General features: G+C 42.2%; 1 protein-coding gene across 3 annotated transcripts in view; it reads left to right on the top strand.

Moving 5' to 3' along the window:
* Window positions 1-23,541, top strand: part of SEPT8 (septin 8) — an 86,748-nt gene that overhangs the window by 39,135 nt on the left and 24,072 nt on the right. For 2 of the 3 annotated variants that reach the window (XM_018563222.1, XM_018563224.1), the window contains exons 3-9: window positions 1,814-2,009; window positions 9,391-9,577; window positions 14,343-14,504; window positions 17,207-17,303; window positions 19,180-19,348; window positions 21,159-21,291; window positions 21,943-22,133. In XM_018563222.1, the coding sequence (XP_018418724.1) occupies window positions 1,814-2,009; window positions 9,391-9,577; window positions 14,343-14,504; window positions 17,207-17,303; window positions 19,180-19,348; window positions 21,159-21,291; window positions 21,943-22,133 (1,135 nt within the window). The remainder of the gene's footprint in view (window positions 1-1,813; window positions 2,010-9,390; window positions 9,578-14,342; window positions 14,505-17,206; window positions 17,304-19,179; window positions 19,349-21,158; window positions 21,292-21,942; window positions 22,134-23,541) is intronic. The other variant, XM_018563223.1, reaches the window with a different exon arrangement.

The raw sequence follows: 23,541 nt of genomic DNA, 5'->3' as shown, positions 1-23,541 counted from the left end.
ACACTACTTTATTAAAGGGGGACTTTTTTAATTTATAAAACTGAATTATTATTTTTTATTTTGGCTCACAAATATTGTCCCTCATACTGAAATGTTTGGAGACCACTGTCCTAATAGAGTCTGATAAATGTAGCCATATATACTTGCCAAGAAAAGGGCCGTGTTTCTTACTGTTCCTGTTAGGCCTTTTTATAAAAATGCCCTGTATACCCTTACATAGCTGTATGTCTTGAAGCTTTCAAGTTTGCAGGGAGGACATGGAGGCAGTGTCAGAAAGGCCCATGTGGGTCTAAGCAGTTGGTTGACATTTGCTGGAGCTTCTTTCTGAGGTTCAGAAAGAAGATTTTATAGCCCATTCACACTAAGCATCATTGAAAAGCTGCAGGGTAGTTGAAGAGGGGATGTTGTCCATATACCTGAATGATTGCTATTGACAAACTGTATTTCCCTTCATTTTCTTAATTTGGATCCTGTCTGCGTCGGTGCACGGACACCCACGCGGATGTGCAGTTCGGGTGAGCATACGGCCGCGTACTCCCATAGAGAAAGGCAGGCTGCTGCGTACAATCGCACGCAGCACCTGTCCTTCCTGGGAGCGGCCCGATACGGTTCTGCACGCCGCACAGATCTGTACGGGCCGGCTCTTAGTGTGAATGAGGCCTTAGGGAGATTATTGTGTATTGCAATTGAGTACATATTTTATTGGTTTATCCCAAAAGTAATATTTGCTATGACTTTAGTATTTTTATGCTTACTCCCATGTTTTTGTTATTTACATTAGATATAGACATCTTCTCACTGTCGAGATAAGACATCTGCTACTCCAAACTTCCCCCTTCGTTTTGGGGCAGGAGGGGGTGTGGCAAAACATTGCCTGCGTTCCGGTTCACTACGAATTCAAAAAATAGAGCATGCTGCATTTTTTTGCATTTGCAGTGGATCGGAACGCAGGCAATGCCTTGCCGCGCGTCTGATCGCACTGTGGGCGGGGGATGTGGCTGAGGCCGCTTCAGAACTAAGGGGGAGGTTTAGTAAGCGATTGCTGTGCGTTCCAGCAGCTACCGCTCTGGAATGCACTGCAATTTGTGTGAATGGGCCCTCAGGGTTAGTCCTAATGGTGACAACAGTGAACTATGCCTGTACAATGTGTGTCAACCTGATTTTCAACCTTCTACAGAAGGTACCTGCACAAGGATCTTAATGGGAGTATCTATCACCCGGTGGTACATTTTTTAAAAGCTGCAGATTAAAAATAAATAATAATTTTGAAAAGACTTTACCGTGTTAAAATGTATAAAAGATTTTAGTGATTGGGTTTACATATACTTTAAGGCCAGTTGAACAAACCTTGGTTAAACCTGCCTATAAACCTTAGGGGGTAATCTTCCAGTCATTTTGAGAAATGTTTTCTGAAGCCCTACGTCAGCAAAACTGAGGCATTTCTTAAGATATGTCTGACATGTTCACAAACGCCTGATCTCTTTGTAGATACAGATGGTGTTCCTGATACAAGACATTCATGTGACTCACACTTGAATTTTCTATATGTGTTATTTTTCTTTTGGATTTATATCAGTCTTGCATGGATTGATGTCATTTAAAATGCTATATATTTTGTCTGGGTGGGAAATTAAACTCTGGAATTGAGGTGATTTTCATTCTACATTTATCTGTTGATAAACATGGTAATTTGAAACTAACCAAATAAATGTATTCATGGGCGTATACATGCTTTAGATAGAAAGATTAACACCAGACCTTTTGCTACCATAGTTTGTATAATTAGATGCCCTTTTTATTGTTTATCTCCTAGGTGAAACTGGTATTGGAAAGTCCACATTAATGAACACACTCTTTAACACAACGTTTGAAACAGAAGAAGCCAGCCACTATGAGAATGGAGTTCGTTTACGACCACGAACATATGAACTTCAGGAAAGCAACGTGCACTTGAAACTGACGATTGTGGACACTGTGGGCTTTGGGGACCAGATCAACAAAGACGACAGGCAAGCATCAGAGATTGCACACAGGGCCGATGATAGTGAGGGTACAGCAAGCCTTCCCGTAGCGGCCCCCCTATAATGAGAGCAGGGGCAACTCGCACATTTTTCCCCAACAAGAACTCACTATGATGCTTGAGCAACTTGTCAACTACAAGTAATCTGGGCATTTGTACAGCCAACCAGATCACTTGTACTAGCCTGCCCATCTGTGGTTTTCAGGCTCCTCGGCACCTTTGGGGGGCCTGGCACCATGTCATATGAGCAAACTGAGGAAAATCTTTTCCCCAATCTGCTCTGCAATCAGTGAAGTAGGAGAACAGGACAGACCTAAAGAGAACCTGTCTCCTCCAAATGCTGTTACATAGGGGCTTGTTAAATGTTAAGTGAACCTGTTTGCGTAGGGCATGCACGTGTATGTAAACGGGACAGGAGGCCCTGCCAAGTAGGCTGTATGCGGCACCATGATTACTAAAGGCAGCCCTGATGGTGCAGTTTTGTTTGGTATATTTGGTATGGTAGGGTAGGAACACCAAGGAAAGTCTCAACTCTGAGTTAATTTCACTTTGTTGGTGGGGCTAAGCTCTCCCTGACATAATGGTTTAGCTCCAAAAATGTAATTCTATAATCTATTGAGAGAGCCCCAATATGCTGAAATTCAATTGACAGGGGAACGGCAGACAGCATGGCTTGGCCATGACTTTGGGGAAAGTCAATCCCAAAAAACAAAGGCTTTAACTTGTGAATGTATGTAATCACAGGCATCATATGGTGTCCTCTCTCAGACAGCACTTTTACTTTTAGACAACCTCTGTTGCAAAAAAATGTTTTTCGAGGACTGTATGTGGTTAGTGCAATTAGAGTATCCAGTATATTCATTCCTTTTTTCTTTTGCATACCTTTTGATTTGCGTGTAGATATTGAAAATGTTCATTTCACTACCCAGCTAGTTGTAGCTCCTATCTCATCATGTACTTTGCAGAGCTGGCAGTCCTGCATTGTACGTGAGATTGGCAAGGCCCTGCCCATAGCGTATGAGAGCACCAGTCATCTGAAAAAAGGTTCTATGATCTCGTAATGCTAAAATTTAGTTTTTTGGTAAGGTCATGTTTGACATAAGCCCAACCTACACATCCTAAACACACCATTATGCCCTGAAGCATGGTGGTGGCAGCATCAAGCTGCTGGGATGCTTATGGCTTCTGATAAAAAATCAGTGTAGCTGAAGGGCAGACAAACCCTCATGCAGTCCACAAGTGACATACGCCCCCACCCCTCATCTTTTCCCGCAGTGGGAGGTCTTTGGAGATGCAGAGAGCAGCTTTCACTTCAGAGCCACTCTCTGCATCAATGTGCTATATAGTTAAAGGTTGCTGTGGTGATGCCCCCTCAGGGGGTGGAGCCATTTTCCCCTACATTCATAGTATGTCCTCAGTCTTCCTGGCTGAATGATAGTCGCACCAGGAAGTGAGAGGGAATCCCTCCAAAAGGCGGGAAATCCCTGGCTGTCTGCAGGGTCACCAGCATTATTACTCAGATTTCCCATGTATTCCTGTTCTGGTGACAAACCAAAATTTTGGATTATCTTGCATTTTCAGTGATAACAGTCACCAGGTCAAATAGAGAGGGTGAATCTCCTTATCAGGTATGCAGACCGCAACAAAAACATGACAGTTGACCTAATCCCTCTCCACTCTATCAAAAAACAAAAATAAAGGTTTGGCTTCAGTTGCCCTTCAATGTCAGTTGGTTAAATCTCGAACCTTACCAAAGTCTTCTTTCCCCGTGAATGATCTGCTGCCGTTGGCTGCTTCTGTTGAGATGTGATAATCATAACGGACCTTTCATGTCTTCACATACTTGAACAATGCACTTGTTAATCTAAGTGACAACTATAGTAGGTATTTTCAGTCGGCCACAATCTAGATAGATCAAACACTGGTAGTCAGACAGCACTGAAATATTTTCTTCAACCTGACAAATGCGATTTCCTAATTATAGGTTGCAAGCTGTTACTGTTTTCCTGTGTGATTATTCCAGACACATTAGTGTTTTTGGAGGAACCATTTTAGGAATGTGTTGAACAGTGTTATAAACTAGATCCTTCGATAGCGTAAACCTTTAATGTCATGACACAAAAGGAACTCTCATTTCATCTGTTGTGTGCCTCTTAATGACAGGCTTTCAGACTGTCTGCTACTGACACTAAAAAAAGTACTTGTAAAAGGTCATGGTTAGGTGAACCTTTTAATAAGGTGCCTTGCTTACCCAAAAGCCAACCACCCATATTGGTAATCCACTCAGTTTGTTGCACAAGGCAAATCCTGGCGTTTTAGTTAGAAAGTGGATTCAAAGTGACTGTCACCAAAAAGTGGCATCAAGTAATTTAAATTCTTATGTGGGGCCATTTTTTCTTTCCATGAACCATTTTTTATTGACTTGCAATGTCACTTTGAACATTACATACTGTACAATCACATCAGTCCCTGCCCTCAAGGAGCTTACAATCGAAGGACACCATCTTGCTTGCATACATACATGCATCGGGGACCCCCAGTACTGCAAGGCAGAAGTGCTAACCAGTAAGCCACTGTGCTGCCCCAACAAAAACTTTTATGTAGCAGCTGGAGGAGGAGCAAAGGCAAAAAAAAAAGCCATTTACGTGACACTGAAAAAGGTAACAAAATGATTGCAAATGAAAGAAAATGTGAACTTTAGTGTTAGAATAAAAAATCAGAGTGAATTAAGGCTGATTATGGCAAACTGAGGGTTAATAGGGGATTGAATATGAGTATATTTTATTAACTTTTTTGTTTTGTTCTTTAACTGATGTCATATACAGATCAAGGATCACATCTTTAACATTGCTGCACTGTATTACTCAACGACACTTGCAGACTATCTGCAAGTGTCTGTTTTCACAGCAGCAGCTGCATTTTGACAGCCAGTAATAGCGGCGTGGGCTTGGCACCAAGGCTTTTTAGCCCCCTATGTGAAAGCTAATATACAATGACGGGTCCTCTTGATGAAGATATCAGGGGTCTCTAAGACCCCTAATGTCACCTCGGGACCCCAAAAGAAGCTGATGAACCAGAGCTATAGCAGCCAGAGAAATGACAGAGGCGGAAGTGATGTAATGCACATCGCTTCCACCATTAGAGGAGGAGAGATCAGCAGTGGGGAAATGTGGTATGGAAGTGCGTCCACCTGCTATGAAGAGTCCGCTGTCCGCCTCTGTTTTTACAATGAGAGGACGGCAACTGGTTAAATACAGCTACCACATCTAAGGACTTGTACTCTGCAAAATATTTTACATTTGACAAAAATATGACATTCCTCAATCCACTTGTATTCTGACGGCGCTGCCTTTGTCAGAGTATCTGAACAGTGCTTGCAGCCATTGATTTTCCAACATTTACCTTCGGCAAAAGTCGATCTAATGGTCGACTTCTGTCGAGGGCATAGGGCCAAATTAAATTATGCCAGAGTCCTGCTGAATTGGCTGAAATGTGTGTACCCAGCTGAACCTAGTTTAGGGGTAGTGGAGAGGATGCATCAAGAAATGAACATTTCATAGGGAATATTTTCTATTATAAGGTGCATGGAAGCGTGCAGCCAAAACATCTCTTGTCATAGGGATTTCAAAGTAAACGTAGATGTTATCTTTGTGCAGACAATGAAAAGAAAGGAGGATTAAGCAAAAATGACAAACCTGACCAGTTCAGCGTTGTCCCAGTCCCTGACAGATGTCTGTAAAGATAATTGTGCTGTGTACGCCACTTGCTTGTGAACAGTTGAAGCTAGAAGACTGCAGGCATACTATGTTTGTATACCCCCCTTGGGCCTCCATTGCATGGAGGTCAGTGAGGTGGTGAAAGTAAACCTTGACTTCTGCCCTGAGTTAGAGTTTTTAATTTTCAGAATATACATTATTCCTACAAATTAGAGCTTGACTTAAAGGAAGTACCCTTAGTTTTTTTTTTGCCGAATGTCAGTTACATTTATGTAATCTAATTAATTCCCTCTACCAAGCCAGGTGAGAGCCATATTTCATTTTTCTGTCATACCCTGTAATTAAACTAATAGAGGTAACATTTTTCTGTGCACTCCGAGGAGCCCTATTCTTAAGAAATATTTGAAATGTCTGGCGCACAGCAGCCAGCTCTGTGTCTGAAGGAGATAAATCAGGCACAAGTGTCTCTTGCATGCTTTCCAGTAAATCTTGGCTCTGGTATGACATATATGTAGCTTCCTATTCTGTATTGATACATGGACTTCCAATTCTTCGTCAAGATAAGTCATTAATACTGGGGTGTAAGCTTCTAATAGATACTGTGGTTAAATAGGCTTTTACCAGGAACTGGGACATTTATACTGAAAGAGGTGTCGAACCCCAAAGCATTTGTCAGCTATATTGTTGTAAAAGTGGCAGTAAGCCAGCACATAGATATCCCTCTTATTGCGCCATCCAGCTATCCAGGGTTTATTGTGACTGGGTGTGTTAGACAAAAAGTTTTAAAAAAAAATTCAACAAATATATACATGTGTGTACGTGTATATGAGCCGTGGGTAGACTTTCACTAATATGTGTGCACTGGACTGAGAGAATTGTAAAGCTGGGGGGGGGGGGGGGCGCGCTCTTGTCTAAATCATACCTATTGTGTGTGTGTGTATATGTATGCATGTGATATAGGGACCTTGGATTGTAATATATTCAAAACAAATGTATGTGGGATTTTTAAGGTGTCATGCTTGGAATACATCACATAACGTATATATCTATTTTTTAAATATTTATTGAAAGCACATCCTATCTAAAAAGAACATATGAAAAATCTACTACTGATAAAACATAAACCAATCACAGCTCCTATTATATTATTGGCATAACATCCCCCTGGACCACACATGCACGTTGTATATATCTGACCTCTATTTTTATCTGACCACTATTTTTAATCAAATTTCTCGTACATATCACTACATATTCCTTAATCATAATGTGGGTCCAGCCTTCAATGCGTTTCACCAAATCTTCTTCACAGGAAGACAGGAGGCAGCCTGTGATGTACACATGGTGAGCAAATACACAAATCAATACAATTAAACAGCTTAACCAATAAATGTTCACAATGTAAACAAATTGTATTTTATTAAATACAATTTCAGATGATTGGTTGTTACAAGGGACCTTAGTCCACAGTGCTACAGCCCATGAAAGGTCTTGGCCTCATGTAGGATGTGTGCCCATTGCACCTGACTACTTTCTTTCTTTTTCCAAAGTAGGTTTTAGCAGCCCAAAATATTGCATTAAAGGGAATGTATAGTGATTTTGTTAATTGTGGCTGGGCCAAAAAAAAACGAAACTTTTTTTAAAAAAGATTTTCATTTTTTTTCTGTTAAATATAAAATATTGCAGATGGATATTATGTAGTCTCTATTAAGTAGTATCTAGTGAGCAGGTGGCACTCTAAACTTCTTTTCTTAAAGCACAATTAAACTCTTCCCTTTTTTGCATTTATCTACTGCTAGCAAGCAGTAGATGTATACAAAAACATTTTTAAAAAAAGTTACCAAAAAGGTAAATACTTACCTCTGTCTCCGTTGCTCGCTTTCGTCTGAGGATCTGAAGCTCCTTGAGCGGCCGTGCGGGAGGAGAGACACAGTGGAGGTGAATGCACACAGCCGGAGCGTGCATGTCGAACAGACGCCGTGGGACAGGAAGAGACTGCAGTCTGTGCTGGATCAGAGACCGACACCGGTGCTGGAGGGGTTGCTGAATACATGTGGAAAGAAGAAGAAGATGATCGGATCAAGAGGCATCATTTAAGGTAAGTCCTTAAAGCTGTATGGGGGAGAAAAACATTTGTGACTTTAATGTCACTTTAAGTCTTCCTCTGGTTCACTTAAGGCAAGAAAACATACTGTAGAACGCTACGTGTGAGCATAACCAATACAATCCGTTAACATAAAAAAAAAAAAGCATCTGGAAAGCAGATCAAGATATACAGCGTGTACTGAATTGCAAGAAGCACTTATGAAAAGTAGTATTTTAAAGAAGGACTAATCTAGTAAATCATATCAACAATGGGTTCAAACTTAAATTTACATGCACAAGTGAATTGGTCAGAGGAATGATTTATCTTTTTATAGGGTGGCTCCTTTTCGGTTTCAGATAAGGTAGATTTTCCTTCACTTCCTGTTTTGATAGCCATAACAGGAAGTGAGAGGAAATCCCTGGTGGTCAGCAGGGTCACCAGAACTAGTGTCCCCATTTGAAGGTTCCCCTTCTATTCCTGTTCTGATGACATACCAAAATGTGGGATTTTCTTTCATATTTAGTGATGATGGTCACCAGGACAAATTAGAGAGGGTGAAAACTCCCTAATGGTAACAAATACACCAATATAAACCTGACAGTTGTTCAAATCCCTGACTGAAAAATAAAGACTTCTAGAGAGGACAGCGCCCAATCTGATTTTCTTCCATTTATGATCTATGTGCCTAAATGCGGACAGATGGCGATTTGAGTATGTAAAAAAAATCTCTTTATGCTCTTTCCATTCTTCGCTTTTCCTCTGAGGTCCCCTGAAATCTTTTTCTCAAGCCATATTGCACTTCCACAGAATTCCTTAATAAGCCTTTGAAGCAAATACCAAGATCATTCCTTAGGCTTTGCGGAGTTTTGTCTCGCATTTGTGTATGAAATAGTTCAGATTTACTGGATATGTTTAGTTATGTTTATGATGGCTGTAATTGCTACTTTTAAAGATAACAATGAGAGGACTATTAAATCCTTTCTTATTACTTCACATGGCTTTCCTGGTCCCGCTACTGTGTTCCTTTAAAGTTTGAACTTGGCTGAACTCTTGGGCGCGTGTTCTCTGCCCCTGCCCTTACTCCCATTGATGCCTCTGGAGGGAAAACGGTTAGGCGCTTTGGGTTAAAACACAGAAACAGCATTGTTTAGTAATGAGGTGCAATCAGACCCACACAGCCTCTTGGGCTTTTGGCTAATTTAACACTTTGTGGCCAGAAGACTATGGCAAAGCATATCTAGTAGTATTGCTCATTTTCTTACAATTGGCCAGATCTCAACTATATGCCCGGTTACATCACTGTTGTGTCATCTCCTATGGCCATAGTTCTAAACACCTTGTCTAGTATAAACAGGTTACTGGGTTTTTTCATCCTCACATGATGGTATAACCAAACAAGGATTGGTTATTTTATATAGTTTTAGAATATAGTTATATAATTTTTTATAGTTTTAATTCCACTGTTGCTAGATGGTATATAGTAAAATTTGATTATATGTATTATATACACACATGCTGATTGCTACTCTGTTACACTAACAGCATCTTTACATGGTGTCTTTGTGCAGTTACAGGTCAGTCGTTGACTACATTGATACTCAGTTTGAGAATTATCTCCAAGAAGAGCTGAAGATCCGGCGATCCCTTTTCAACTTCCATGACTCTAGGATACATGTTTGTCTATACTTCATCACACCAACTGGGCACTCCCTAAAATCTTTGGATTTGGTCACCATGAAGAAGTTAGATAGTAAGGTAATAGCAAGTCCTGCCTTCTTTTTTTCCTTTTCTGTAACTGTCCATGAAGTCCTTCATTCCATATGTTGCTTAATTTGTATAAAACAACTGCAAAGCTGTACAGCCGCAAAGCACTCAAGATCACTTTCATTCATTGACTTATATATGTGATGTATCTTTGCATAGAAATCCCTGTACTTGGGACTCGGGTCTACCACTTACTGTCGTTATTCTACAAAGGAGCTCACTTTCGCCTTTGAACTTATTTTACAGAGTTGTAATGCAGGACGGGAGGATCACTGAGACTAGAAGTGGCCATAGATGTTGTAGATCAGTCAGATGTGCAGTCATAAATTGATCATCCTGATTTTACATACAACTTGGCACTCTGATTTTACATACAACTTGGCACTCAGATTGCCTAAACATGACTGAATTGTACATAATAGAAGAGAGAATGCGGCCGGACACCTCCAGACTAGACTTTTATAGGAGGTTGATCCATGCCAGTGAAACGACAAAATTTTAAGAGACTATTTTCCCTGAGATCAGTCAGCTGGAGATTTGGAGATTTCTGCAGGTGTCCATGCAAATTGTCAGATTTAGACATGTGTGTGTCTGTGTGAGAGAGGGCACAAACACATTACCAGTTTTCTTGGATATATACATCCACAATAGTAAAAGGGCTGAGATACTTTCCCCTGGAGTTAGTGATGTTCCAAGTTTCCTCCACTGCTGCTCATGTAACCGAAAGCCTAAGTGTTTGCTCATGTGCTCTCTGCTGACAGGGTGACAGTGGCCACATCTGTCAGCAGCAGTCAACATTTAATCGTACATGGTACAATTACATTCAGTTTGGGATAGATGATTGTCCCTGGATGGAGATTTCCTGTGCCCAGGGACGATCATCTATCACAAACCACATGTAATATCTTGAGCAGGCACAGCTTCCTCATTTGAACAGGCACACCTGGGATTCCTGCCGCATGAATGAATTGGTTTTTGCGGCAGGAATCCCCGAACGCAGCACAAGTCCTCGTATGAATGGGGCCGTAGACTATATGAGACAGCTGTCAATGGGACCAGAAGTGAGACCCACTTTCTTCAATGGGGATACATTCACCAATTAACAAAAATGAAAAAAAAAATTTGTGTGTGCAGTGCAGCAGGATCAGAACCTCCTGTCAGGAGATTTTCTCTCCCTTCCTGTCCCATAAACAGTGGTCCCAGGACAGGAAGTGAAGCAAAATCTGCCCATCGGAGAACCCAAACGGCAATAAAAACCTGACGGATATTTACATCTTTATTTTTTCCTTTATAAAATATCTAAATTGATCAGTGCTGCAGTTGTGGGCCCTTTTTAAAGTAAACTTCACTTATGAACTTCTGTCAAAGTCTTTGTTCTCCTTGCTTATTAAGTTGAAAGCATAATAGATGTTAGGGAAGATGCAGTTGCACACCTCCCTGTTTGATCTCACCCAACATGGTGAAGAAGGAAGTTAACAGCCTACTAAGAGCTTTTATTGGTTAGATGTTACTGTAGCTGTTTACCATCAGATTGACTTGCTGTCAGCAGAGGAGACACAATTTGACACACATTGACAATAAAGTAGGGGTTTCTAGGCAGTGTGGATAAGATAAACAGACTGTCTTTGAAAAACACTGACCATTTATATTGCAGGGAGGAGAGGAGAGCGGAGGAACACTGTACCATTTACATAGCAGCTGGCCACAGGGTCTGTTCTCAGTTGTCTTGCTCCTACACACTTTATTCTTCACATGAATGCACCCTCCTACCCTGTACTTATCTACAGTATTCAGTTCTGTGTAGATTTGGCTGCTCTCTGCACTGTCATAATATTATATTGAATATATGTTCTAGTTGCAGTAAATTGATGAAGGGGGTTATTGCTGTCAGTGGGTTGATAAAGGAAATAATTATTTTTTTGAATGCCCTTGCCTCCTTTTGTATGTATTATATTTTAATTAGTTTCATGGATTTAAAATCTAAATTGAAAAACTGCAAGCTAATATAATAACCAAACTTTTATTTAAAATAACACATCAAAATTGGACAAAAAATTGTACCTACTTGTGTTTCAGTTGGTGTGCATTCTTACGCAGGGACTTTGAAAATGTATTTCTTCGCGCCGCTGGGCACCAGCTCTAAGGGGTCTGTGTCTCTTCCAACCCCTGCTAGGAGCAATCAAGAAGCCAGGGAATGATGGCTGCCAGTGGCAAGATTCCACAGACGGCAGCTGAATGTAAATACAGCAGTTAGTGGGCTGGTGCACTTGCCAGCCTGCTATAGGCCATTTCAAATTGTAATAACAGGCTGGCTATTGCACCCACCCACTGCTTGCTGTGCTCTCTTGTCAGCATGGCGGAGAGAGCTAGAGGATCCAAGCAACTAATCGATAATGGGATTAGTTGATAACTATTCTCATTATTGATTATAGTCAATTCGTTGGTTGCAGCCCTACTCTATAGCCGGTGCCATTCTGCATTCCTATATAATGTATTGCTGGGATTTTTAGTACTCTATAGCTGGTGGTGTTCTGCATTGCTATATAATGTATTGCTGAGATTTTGTAGTTTCTCTACAGCTTGGGGTCATTAGCAGAACTACCAGGATTGCAGTGGATGCAGCTGGGACTGGGTCTTGGCTCTCCTCTACTGTCCTAAAATCATTAGTCTGTATTGTTTTAGAAAAACTGTCATAAGACATTAAAAAAATAGGTATCAGTAATTGGGATCAGTGAGTACTTAGGGAAAAGTATCGATACTTTGTACTTGGTCTGAAAAAAAGGGTATTGGTGCCTCCCTACTGAAAAACAATATTAACATCCAGATAAGCGCACAACAAGCTCCCTTACATTTGTTGTGTGTGGAGAAGTGCTCTCTTAGATTTGTAATCTCTGAGAACAATGTTACCCTTACAGACACCTAAAGCAGCGGTTCTCAACCTTTCTAGGGCCGGGACCCCTTGGTAACATTTGCCAAGTTGTGGTGACCCCCAACGGTAAAATTTAGGGATGACGCGGCTGCTGCAGTGACATCTGGCGGCGTGGTGGGAGAACTGACACTGCTGCGCTAGGAGAGGGCTGAGGAGGACTCTCGCCTAGCACAGCAGAAATCACATAGCGACCCACAGGTTGAGAACCACTGACGTACTACATCAGAATAATTGTAAAAAAAAAAACACTATAGGAATGCATAGCTAGATTTCTATTGGCTATTTCACTTGGCAATAGCAAACTAGCTATTGCACCCGCCCACTCCTGCTGTCAATCACTAGAAGAGGACCTGATGGAGAACTTCAGGTCCCCCTCTGCTGATTGGTGGCAGCAGAGGGCGGGTGCAATAGCTAGTTTGCTATTGCAAAGTGAAATAGCCAATAGGAATCTAGCTATGCATTCCTATTGGGTCTTTTTTTTTCCTGACTTACAGCGGCCCCCAATGTCAGGGGGGAAAAAAAACGATCGCAGGGAAAGGTTTACTCTGGTCGATTGAGCAGAGTAAACCTTTCCGGGAGAAAGTGTTTCTCTCCCGGGCAGCTGGGAGCCACTATCTAATAGCGGGAGACTCCAGGGCGACCCCTGGCAAATCGTCATTCGCCCCCCAACAAGGTCGCGACACACAGGTTGAGAACCGCTGACCTAAAGGATCAATGGTATAATGCCACTGCCTTTGGCAAGTGATGTTAGCCCAGAACTATGCATGCATCAGATGGGATTGAACCCTAGTTGGAATGGCTTCATTAGATGATTGTCGCATGTAGTATGTCTATGGGCAGCTGCTGACCTATGCAGACCATGCCTGTACAGTGGACTTGAGGAAAAGAAACGCATTTCTAGAAAGGATTTTTCTGATCACTACTGTTCCTACAAGAGAACACACGCGCCAGGGGGTGGGTGTACACAAGGCGTGGACATGTATGATTGGCTGGTGCAGACATGAATGTTGAGACTATAATCATTCTCATTCATTGAATAGTAATATAGTAATTGGATCTTTCTACTGCCATCTTATGTCTACGGAAACTTTATTTGTTCTCAGCACTGGTATTTCTTGGCTCTGAGCTGAACTCTAAACCGCTCCACCCAAACATTAAATCTGACCTAACTGTAATCCCTTCACTTATTGGCTCATAAGGCTGACCTAGTTAGATAGTGTAGACAAGCGGTAATATAGCTGAGCTTAATGTTGCTAATACTGGGATCAAGTGCCTCAAAGATTAGGTATGGTTTCATTGCCATATGTCTGCGATGCTAGTGACTGCAAAGGGCCGTTAATGTCTGATCTACATGCAAAATGAATTCACACATGGACTATATGCATCAGCATATGCAGTTGCTATACTTGGCTTCTATTGTCCATAACATTCATGGAAGTTCAGCCCAGTGCACACATCTAACTGATTTTACAACATGCATATGGCAGAATCTGTTTTACAGCCTCTTGCTGGACATATAGATATAGAGGCCAGAACCAGAGCTATGCCTACTTATACACTGACCAAACAGATGTCACTCAGGTTTGTCATGCCTACAGTTTGATATAGATAGTTGTAGATAACGGGGGTTGTGTCCAGCACATAAGGGGTCCATTAACAGGTTAGACCTAATTTGCTAGATGATCAGCCCTGTAATTATTTCTTAAAATGATGGATACTTTGACATGAGTTTGGGCTTTAATGAGTTTGTCAGTGGCATTATTCTGTCTAAAGGCTCATTTTCTTAATCGCAGTGTCTAAATAATTTTCCCTTTTCTGTCCTCCTAGGTCAATATCATTCCCATAATTGCTAAAGCTGACACAATATCTAAGAGTGAACTCCACAAGTTCAAAATCAAGATTATGAGTGAGTTGGTCAGCAATGGCGTCCAGATTTACCAATTCCCGACTGATGATGAAGCTGTGGCTGAGATTAACTCTGTAATGAATGTAAGTAAAAAGGACATGGAATGGCAGGAAACTGAAAATATTAGCGGTTTGGCTAGCTATCTGTTCTTCCTAACAATCCATATAGAAAGAAAAATATACTCGGGTGCTGTGCATGCAATGGAATCCATGTCTCTCACATTACACTGGCTCACCTTTTAGTCCACCTGAATTACAGAACTTGAAACTCCTTGGTGGACTGTAAGGCACTGCACAGAAGTACTGCATACTTTGCAATAGTAAATGTGTTTAGGCCACATTAGAAGACCGCATAAGATAAATATTTTAGTTAGAATAGCTGGAGTAGCATAGTAGTGTAAGATCTAGTTAACCGAAAAAGAGCCCCTGTGCCCAGTGATGTTGGGCTTCAAAAATAGGAAAGTACATATAGAGAGGGATGTATGGATATAGAGCTCCATATGATGTCCTATATGTATCAACCTTCTTAGCAAGGCACAAATGTTAAAGTGTGTGTGTGTATATAAATGTATGTGCAACATCAGATAAGCCAAAATACACAGAATGATTTCAGCATTCCGCTGTGCGATCTCATTTAAGCCTGTAGAGGGTTGCATAGGGGCATAAGGCCACTCCTGTAATCTAACCACACTTCATGAGAAAAACATCATTGAATGCACCCCAGGTGCTGGATGAGGAGTCTACACACATTGGAGCCTACAGCATATTAGCAGCTTCTGAGTAGCAACAACACTCAGGAAAACAACCATTTGCATAGGGTTAGAATAGCGTTGTCAGCCCAGCACAGGATATAGGGACATATGCAGTTACACAGCAGGATCACCAGGTAATTTATTCATGTAATGAAAGACCATAAAAAGGAGCACACATTAATTGTGTATATATTGTGGGAACCTTGCACAGGAGAATTTATCATTTTTGCCTAGAGATGCACTTTAATCTTGCCTTATGCCTTTGGTTATTCTTGACATGCTTACCAATTTTATTTAATATTGTACATCATTCAGTGAATACGACCAGCATTGATTAGTTCTCTTGTAGTGCTCCACTGCTCTCTAGTGGCAAACATTGACTACTGAAGCTGGTTTTAGCTATGGTTCCTAGTCATTTCTCATTCTCAAGTCTTCTCAGGTACTTCAGCAAATGATAAGCTTATTAGAAGTCAATTACATAAAATTAACATACACTCAAAAAAGCACACTAAAGAAGTAGAATGGGGGGGATATACTAAAACTGGAGCAGACAAAATCTGTTAGGTTAAGCTTTGAAAATGAAAGAAGCTGATTGGTAACTATGCACAGCTGCTCCAGTTTTTGTCTGCTCCAGTCTTCGTAAATTACCCTCCTGTGTCTTGTTTTTTTGCAGTTAGGTTCTGGCGACTTAATTGCATTACTGGTCAATGGTGAATAGTACAGATTCCCATTATTTCTCATTTGTTTCTGGGAAGGCTGTCCACAAGGTTTAGGAGCGTGTCTATGGGAATGTTTGACCATTCTTCCAGAAGCGCATTTGTGGGTTCCGGTACTGATGTTGGATGAGAAGGCCTGGCTCGCAGTCTTCGCTCTAATTCATCCCAAAGGTGTCATATCTGGTTGAGGTCAGGACTCAAGTTCCTCCACCCCAAACTCGCTCATCCATGTCTTCATGGACCTTGCTTTGTGCACTGGTGTGCAGTCATGTTGGAACAGGAAGGGGCCATCCCCAAACTGTTCCCACAAAGTTGGGAGCATGAAATTGTCCAAAATGTGTTAGTATGCTGATGCCTTAAGAGCTCACTTCACTGTGATCTAAGAGCCCAAGCTCAACCCCTGAAAAACAACCCCACACCATAATCCCCCCCTCCACCAAACTTTACACTTGGCACAATGCACTCAGGCACGTACCGTTCTCCTGGCAAACGTCCAGACCCAGACACGTCCATCAGATTGCCAGACAGGGAAGTGTGATTCATCACTCCAGAGAACAAGTCTCCACTTCTCTAGAGTCCAGTGGCGGCGTGCTTTACACCGCTGCATCCGACGCTTTGCATTGCACTTGGTGCTTCTAAGGCTTGGATGCAGCTGCTCGGCCATGGAAACCCATTCCATGAAGCTCTCTGCACACTGTTGTTGTGCCAATCCGAAAGCCACACGAAGTTTGGAGGGCTGTAGCTATTGACTCTGCAGACTGTTGGCGACTTCTACGCGCTTCAGCATACACTGACCCCACTCTGTCATTTTATGTGGCCTACCACTACGTGGCTGACTTGCTGTTGTTCCCAGTTACTTCCACTTAGTTATAATACCACTAACAGTTGACCGTGGAATATTTAGTAGCAAGAAGATTTCACAGATGGACTTATTGCACAGGTGGCAGCCTATCACAGTACCACGCTTGAATTCACTGAGCTCCTGAGAGCGACCCATTCTTTTAAAAATGTTTGTAGAAGCAGGCTGCATGCCTAGGTGCTTGATTTTATACACCTGTGGCCATGGTGGTGATTGGAACACCTGAATCCAATGATTTGGAGTGGGGTCTCAATACTTTTGGCAATATAATGTATTTAGATCTCAAGTTTATTTTACATTTTAAACTTAAAAAATATTGCAAATTTTACATATTTTGTTATTGCCTGAACATTGTTATTGGTATTTATGTCTAATCATTTATTATATATATCTATCTATATAGATTTATATATAGATATATATTGTTATATTCTATTCCTATTATATTTTGTTTCATAGGCCCATCTCCCATTTGCTGTAGTCGGGAGCACAGAAGAAGTAAAGGTTGGGAATAAGCTGGTGAGAGCCAGACAATACCCGTGGGGTGTTGTTCAAGGTATGTGTGAATGTAAAAATGTTTTGTTCTTGTAACTATTTAAACTTGTTTTATGATTAGAAATTGTTCAGTAAAAAAATTTAAATTCTATTCAGAACTTTGAAGAGTTGTCGTTTATAAATTTGCTGTCCTGTATTTGGACAGGAGAGACCATGGCTGCTCCTGCAAGATTGACCTTGTTCAGTGAGTGGTAAATCCTGCACTGAGAAAATATGGAGGCTACTGCTGCCTGACCTGTCCACCTACAGGTGTCTTTTAAATGGCACGAACTTCAGTGATCATAGTTTGCAGCTGCTGTAGGAAAGTATTAATGCACATGGTGGAGTCCCTTATTACATGCATTGTCGGATGAGCCAGATCATCCTCTAGAGCCTTGGTTCTCAACTGGTGGGTCATGACCCAAAAGTGGGTCGCGGCCAGTGACGTGCGGTACCTCTTGCTCTGGGTGAGGCATCCCCTGCCGGATGAAGCCCCGCCAGATGGAAGCCCCGCCAGATGGAAGCCCCGCCAGATGGAAGCCCCGCCAGATGGAAGCCCCGCCAGATGGAGCCCCGCCCCAACCTAGTGTAAAGGAGGAGACAGGGAGGAGCCTCCCTGTCCCTCACTTGCTCCTCGCTGCTGAGGCGCTCTGTCCATGACTGGTTACACAGCGGTGAGGATTTCCCTGCTGTGTAACCTGTTAGATGCCGATCTGAACGGAGAAAAAGCTGTCCACTTCAGACATGACAGCTTTTTTCTCCATAATTCTAGGTGAGGCTCTGCCTCCCCTGACCGTCCCTGGTTGCAACCCCATGTTCAGTGGGTCGCCGCATTCTTTCCAGTCCACTAGGTGAGAGGCTCCTCAGGCCCCCCATAGCGCAGCACGGTCAGTTCTCATGCCGAGCAGCCATTCAAAATATGCTGCCACTCGCGCGACTAGAGTGACATCACATTCGGGCACCTCTACAGGGAGTGCGAGCTGTACAAGCAATGCACGTATGAATGGAGCTTCAGCACACCAGCCCACACTGAACCCCTAAAATGTTTTAAGAGTGTATATATGTGTGTGTGAGAATGTCTGTCTGTGAGTGTGTGATTGTGTCTGTGGTTATGTCTGTCAGTGTTTTAATCGCACTTTACCACACAATTGCACCTACTGATCGTTCTGGTGCGGGAGGTGCGTTGCGCTGCTATTCACTTGAATGGCACCCCAAACACACCTCCCACCCACAGTTTGATTGCTTACAGAACATGCGGTACTGTAGTGCCGTGCTACTTGGGTCGCAGCTTGGGCCTGGTTCACGCCTGGGCCTTTTACAGCGTGTTCCTACGCTCTGTAAAACGCTCAACATGTGAAAAACAATGATTGCCTATGGGCATGGTTCCCACCTGGGCGTTTTACAGCGTGTAGGAATGTGCTGCAAAACGTCCTACGCCCCAAAAAAATACAGGAGCTTCTTTGGGGTGTATTTGCCACGCGTATCCATTGGGATACAGCCAGGTAGCCCTCGGAAACGCGCGTTTGTTGCGCTGTTTTTGTTTTACCGCGAATCGCGTGTAAAAATGCTCGGCACGAAAAACGTGCAACAAACTCGCATATTCGATACGCCTAGGTGTGAACCCAGCCTTGATGACCATGGACAAATGTGGGTCCTGAGGTTGTAGAAGTTGAGAACCACTGCCGTAGAGGGCTTATTCTCCAAGTGCCCTCATTCTGCATAACATAACTGAAGAGTGCTACATGGCTCAGTCCATTTGTGGTTGGACCCTTGTTTAAAACGTTTTTTGACAGTCCTATCAGAGTTTTGTTCCTGTTATGCATCACTTGTTTGTCAGTTGCAATGAAACCTGTTTGCATATTTGTTTTATAGTGTTTCTAACATCGTTTCTCCCACAGTTGAAAATGAGAGTCACTGTGACTTTGTGAAGCTGAGGGAAATGCTGATCCGGGTCAATATGGAGGATCTCAGGGAACAAACGCACACACGCCATTATGAGTTGTACCGACGCTGCAAACTTGAAGAGATGGGCTTTAAAGACACTGACCCAGACAACCAGCCCTTTAGGTAGATACAAGAGAGATAGAAATTTTATGTTGATCGTGTTAAAATAGTTTTTACACTTTTAAGTAGAGGTGCACCGAAATGGAAATTTTAAAACCGAAATATAAAAAAGTCAGGCCGAAACCAATACCGAAAATGTTTTTTATTTTAATTTTTTTTAAATATTTTATTTTTATTTTATTTTTTATAAACTTTTTTTAATTTTTTTGTTTTTTATATTTTTATTTCATTTTTTATTAAATATTTTTATTTTTTACATTAGTTTGGGGAAATATTAGGGGTCTAAACAGACCCCTGATATTTCCCTTTTAAAATGGAAAAAGAGATTGAGGACACAGAGTCCTCAATCTCTTTTTTCTGTGTCCCCTGTTATCAATGAACAGGAATCCTCTGAGTGTCCCTGTTCATTGATAACATGAGAACATTGTTTACTATAACCACAATTATGAATGAACAGGATGTGATGTAGATCATTTCCCATTCATTCATAATTGAGGATACAGTAACCATACCATGTCCTCAATTATGTACAAACACTCAGCGATCACTGATCACTGAGTGTGTGTACCTTGCTTTTCTCTCTGACACGCTGTCACAGGAGGCTGATAGAGCGGGGTAGGGAGGAAAGCCCAGACTGATAGGCGGCTGAGCGATGTGGGAGGAGACGCAGGCCGCTCACTGCGCTCTCCTTTCGCAGCGCTCGGCCGGCTATTACTGTTTCTCTTCTCCCGGCTGGGACACAGAGCAGCGCCCAGCTGTACAAATCACATCCTTTTACTTGAATTTTGCTACAAGATCATATAGTATAAGACCCGGATAGTGCATACAGTATAATACAAAACCATTGCAGGGAAAGGATAACAGATTTAGAATGTATCTAGCAACTGTGCAGTTCTACATTATGTACTGATCTGTATAATGCTAACTGTAACAGCTGAGCTCCCATTGTATTTTTAATATGAAATTTAAAGAGGACCTTTTACTGCTAGTCCCCCACCCTGAACTGAAATGGTGTTAAAAAAATTAGTTAAAGGAGAACTTTGAGGTTAGGGCTTTTCCCCATAGTTCTCCTCAGGGTAACGGGAGGACACAAACTAGCGTCCTCCCGTCACCCTAAGCTCAGTATACCACGAGCTACAGCTCACGGTATACTGAGACGCCGCAGCCTGAGCGGATCCCGACATCGATGGCTCTGCCTATCTAGAGGCAGAGCCAGCTGTACCCGCCCCCTCCCCCGTCCGTTCCGCCAGTCAGCGCTGGCGGATCAGAGCGGGGAGGGGGGAATCCAGCCCCTCCCCTGTCACGGCAGAGAGCCGTGACAGGATCGAGAAGTGAGCGAACACCGGCATGTGTTCGCTCACCTCCCGATCTACTGAGCCGACCTGTGACAGTCTCATTGTCACAGGTCGGTTAGAACTATGAGGTGAGTGAAAAGTACTCGCCTCATAGTTCTCCTTTTTAAAAGTAAACATTTCACCCCCCCAAAAAAAAGACATTGCCCTCCGCTTCTGACACTTCCAGGAGGCATAGGTGACGTCACTGTGTCTCATCGTTGCCTCGCGGGAAAGGTGGGTGCTCGATATCCCGCAAGAATGCAGTCCTGTAACTGGCTGGAGTGCATTGTCAGGGTATTTTTGAGCCCCCAGATTTCCTGTGAGGCACAGTGATGTCACCCAGGGCACTTTGGACCCCAGTATAGCATAATATAAATCAGCTCTGCTTTGCTGTATATGTTAGGAATGTTACTAGGTCAGCCGTTAGGACGTGTGTGTGTGTGTGTGTGTACTTTCTTTGATAAGTCTGGTGCTATCAGTCTTCAGGAGACGTATGAAGCTAAAAGAAAAGAGTTTCTGGAGGACCTGCATCGGAAAGAGGAAGAAATGCGGCAGATGTTTGTCAACAGAGTGAAGGAGACAGAATCTGAGCTGAAGGAAAAGGAGAGGGAAGTAAGTGCTTCTTTCTAATTTGGTATAAGAAATGCAATTTGTTGGGCCTTTGTAAATGATATTGACTGTTGTATGTAGTGTCATGTATAGTCTGCATATCATCCCTATAGCAGGGATGAATGAAAGTTAGATCCTGATTGGTTGCTATAGACACCAACAAGGCATTGTATCATGTGAACAGTAATCTAACCCCTCTGCTCAGCATGGTGACCCCTTTCATTCATACCTTGCCCTGACCTCAACTCTGATCTTGGAAGAACACTAACATGGTGGGAGGGAGTCCAGTGTTGAGCTGTTTTCTGAGCCATTACCAAAATAAGCAAAGTGGATAAAGGCAAAAATAACAGGAAAGACACTAATAACCATGATATAACCACAAATTCAGCTAAAGAGAAAAAAAACATGTACAGATATAACTGAAAGTAATTGTTTCAGTTATGTATGTGTCATTTAAAAAAATATGTAGGCATTACCGCCATCATAGTGTTTGTTTTAGAATGCATAACTTGAATATACAGAACCAGTAATAAAACATGATACACACCAGATTTCAATTCTAAGATCGCAGACATTGCCTTGAGAAATGAAGTGATGTGTCTTTGCTCATGAATATTGTTGCAAGCTTTGAGAACATATCTTTCTGTGTTGTAGCTTCAAGAGAAGTTTGCACATCTGAAGAGGGTACACCAAGATGAGAACAGAAAGCTGGAGGAGAAGAGGAAGGAGTTGGAGGAGGAGATGAACTCCTTCAACAGGCGGAAGATGGCAGTAGAATCATTGCAGCCTCAGGCATACCAAGCATCTTCTCAGCAGCCTTTAAAGAAGGATAAAGACAGAAAAAAGTAAGTGTTTATGTTCCTACCACCGTTTTACTGGAATATTTCCATCCCTATGGTACTGCACAATGCAGATAGGAGGAAGACTTGAATTTCTGTGCAAAGCTAGATGTAGGCACAGCAGAACAGTCCATTGTCCTGGCAGCACCAAACCTTACATAGAAGTCCTACTAAAGGCTAGAGGTGCCTACTGCTTCCATATACATGGCCAAATTCTACAATTCTTTATTATTCATGTCTATTGCCAGCTTTGCATAGTATGGCACTGCTTTATTACAACAGAAGACGTCACTTTCATCACAAATCCAAAATATATTTCTGAAAGCAGTTGGATACATTTCTCTATATCTAGGTTCCACCCATACTCTAAATATTCAATTTTGGATGCAGAGTTAAGCCAAGGAAGGTGCTATTGCCTGTATTTGGATTGCATTCGCCATGGTGCTGTACGTTATCCGCTATAACACCAGCCATTCGAAGACTTGAGAGCTGAAATAAACACACTGGCAATAGTGACACTTACTTTCAAGATCTGCCTCTAATGATATCTCTTGGGAGACAGCTAGGGCTCTTTCACACGTGTGTGATCAGGCATTAGAGAAGCGTTTTTAATGCCTCTCTGCCGCCTATTAACGCTCCTGTGGGATAATGCAATAGTAACCGCCCAGTGCTGTGTTGCTGTGTGTTAAAAAAATAGAGTGCATGTCACATTCTGGAGGCATTGCCGCTGAAAAAATGCCTCAATTGAAGTACATTGAAACGCCCCTCAAATGTTCAGTCAGTGCTCCTATAGCTTTTTTTGGGCATTTAAGAAGCAATCCACAGGTGCTTTAGGAGAGGGATATGAGGTTTTGCATTACCAGAAACCACTGGAGAATCAGAGAGTAAGTGGACAGAGCAGGTGCAGATGCCACTTCCTGTCTGCACACAGCCAGCAAGAGGACAGCTTCTAGCCAGGTACTTGTAACCTGTGACAGCCTGACCTATGCCACCCTGTAGTGCCAGCTGTTATCAGGGTCATCCAAAGCAGTGCCAGCCATACCATTGCCAGGCATTGCAAGTACCAGTCAGAACCTGTTGTATCTGAAATATATTTTACAGGGCTAATTGAAGCAGTTGAGCAATACCCAGAACTGTATGACCCAAGTCTGCCCAGCTACTGCAACACATTAAGAAAATAGAAGTGTGGCCACTGCTGGTCACTTCCCTTTACTACATCACTTTACCCTTTAACACACTCCCCTACTTGTAGAGCATTTTGTAAGCGTTACTGATGCCTCCCTAATGCCTTGAAAATGACAGCTGCCTCCTAATTTTTGAATTTTTCTCTAGTCTAGTCTTGGAGCTCAAAAGTATCGGTACATGTACCGAGTACTGTACTTGGTGTATGTGTATATATATATATATATTGTAG

The sequence above is a fragment of the Nanorana parkeri genome, unplaced genomic scaffold, assembly GCF_000935625.1.
Source record: "Nanorana parkeri isolate BGI_ZX_2015 unplaced genomic scaffold, ASM93562v1 scaffold643, whole genome shotgun sequence".
Lineage (NCBI taxonomy): Eukaryota > Metazoa > Chordata > Amphibia > Anura > Dicroglossidae > Nanorana > Nanorana parkeri.
The sequence above is the reverse complement of the archived record's forward strand: the minus strand, read 5'-3'. Positions and strand labels throughout refer to the sequence as shown.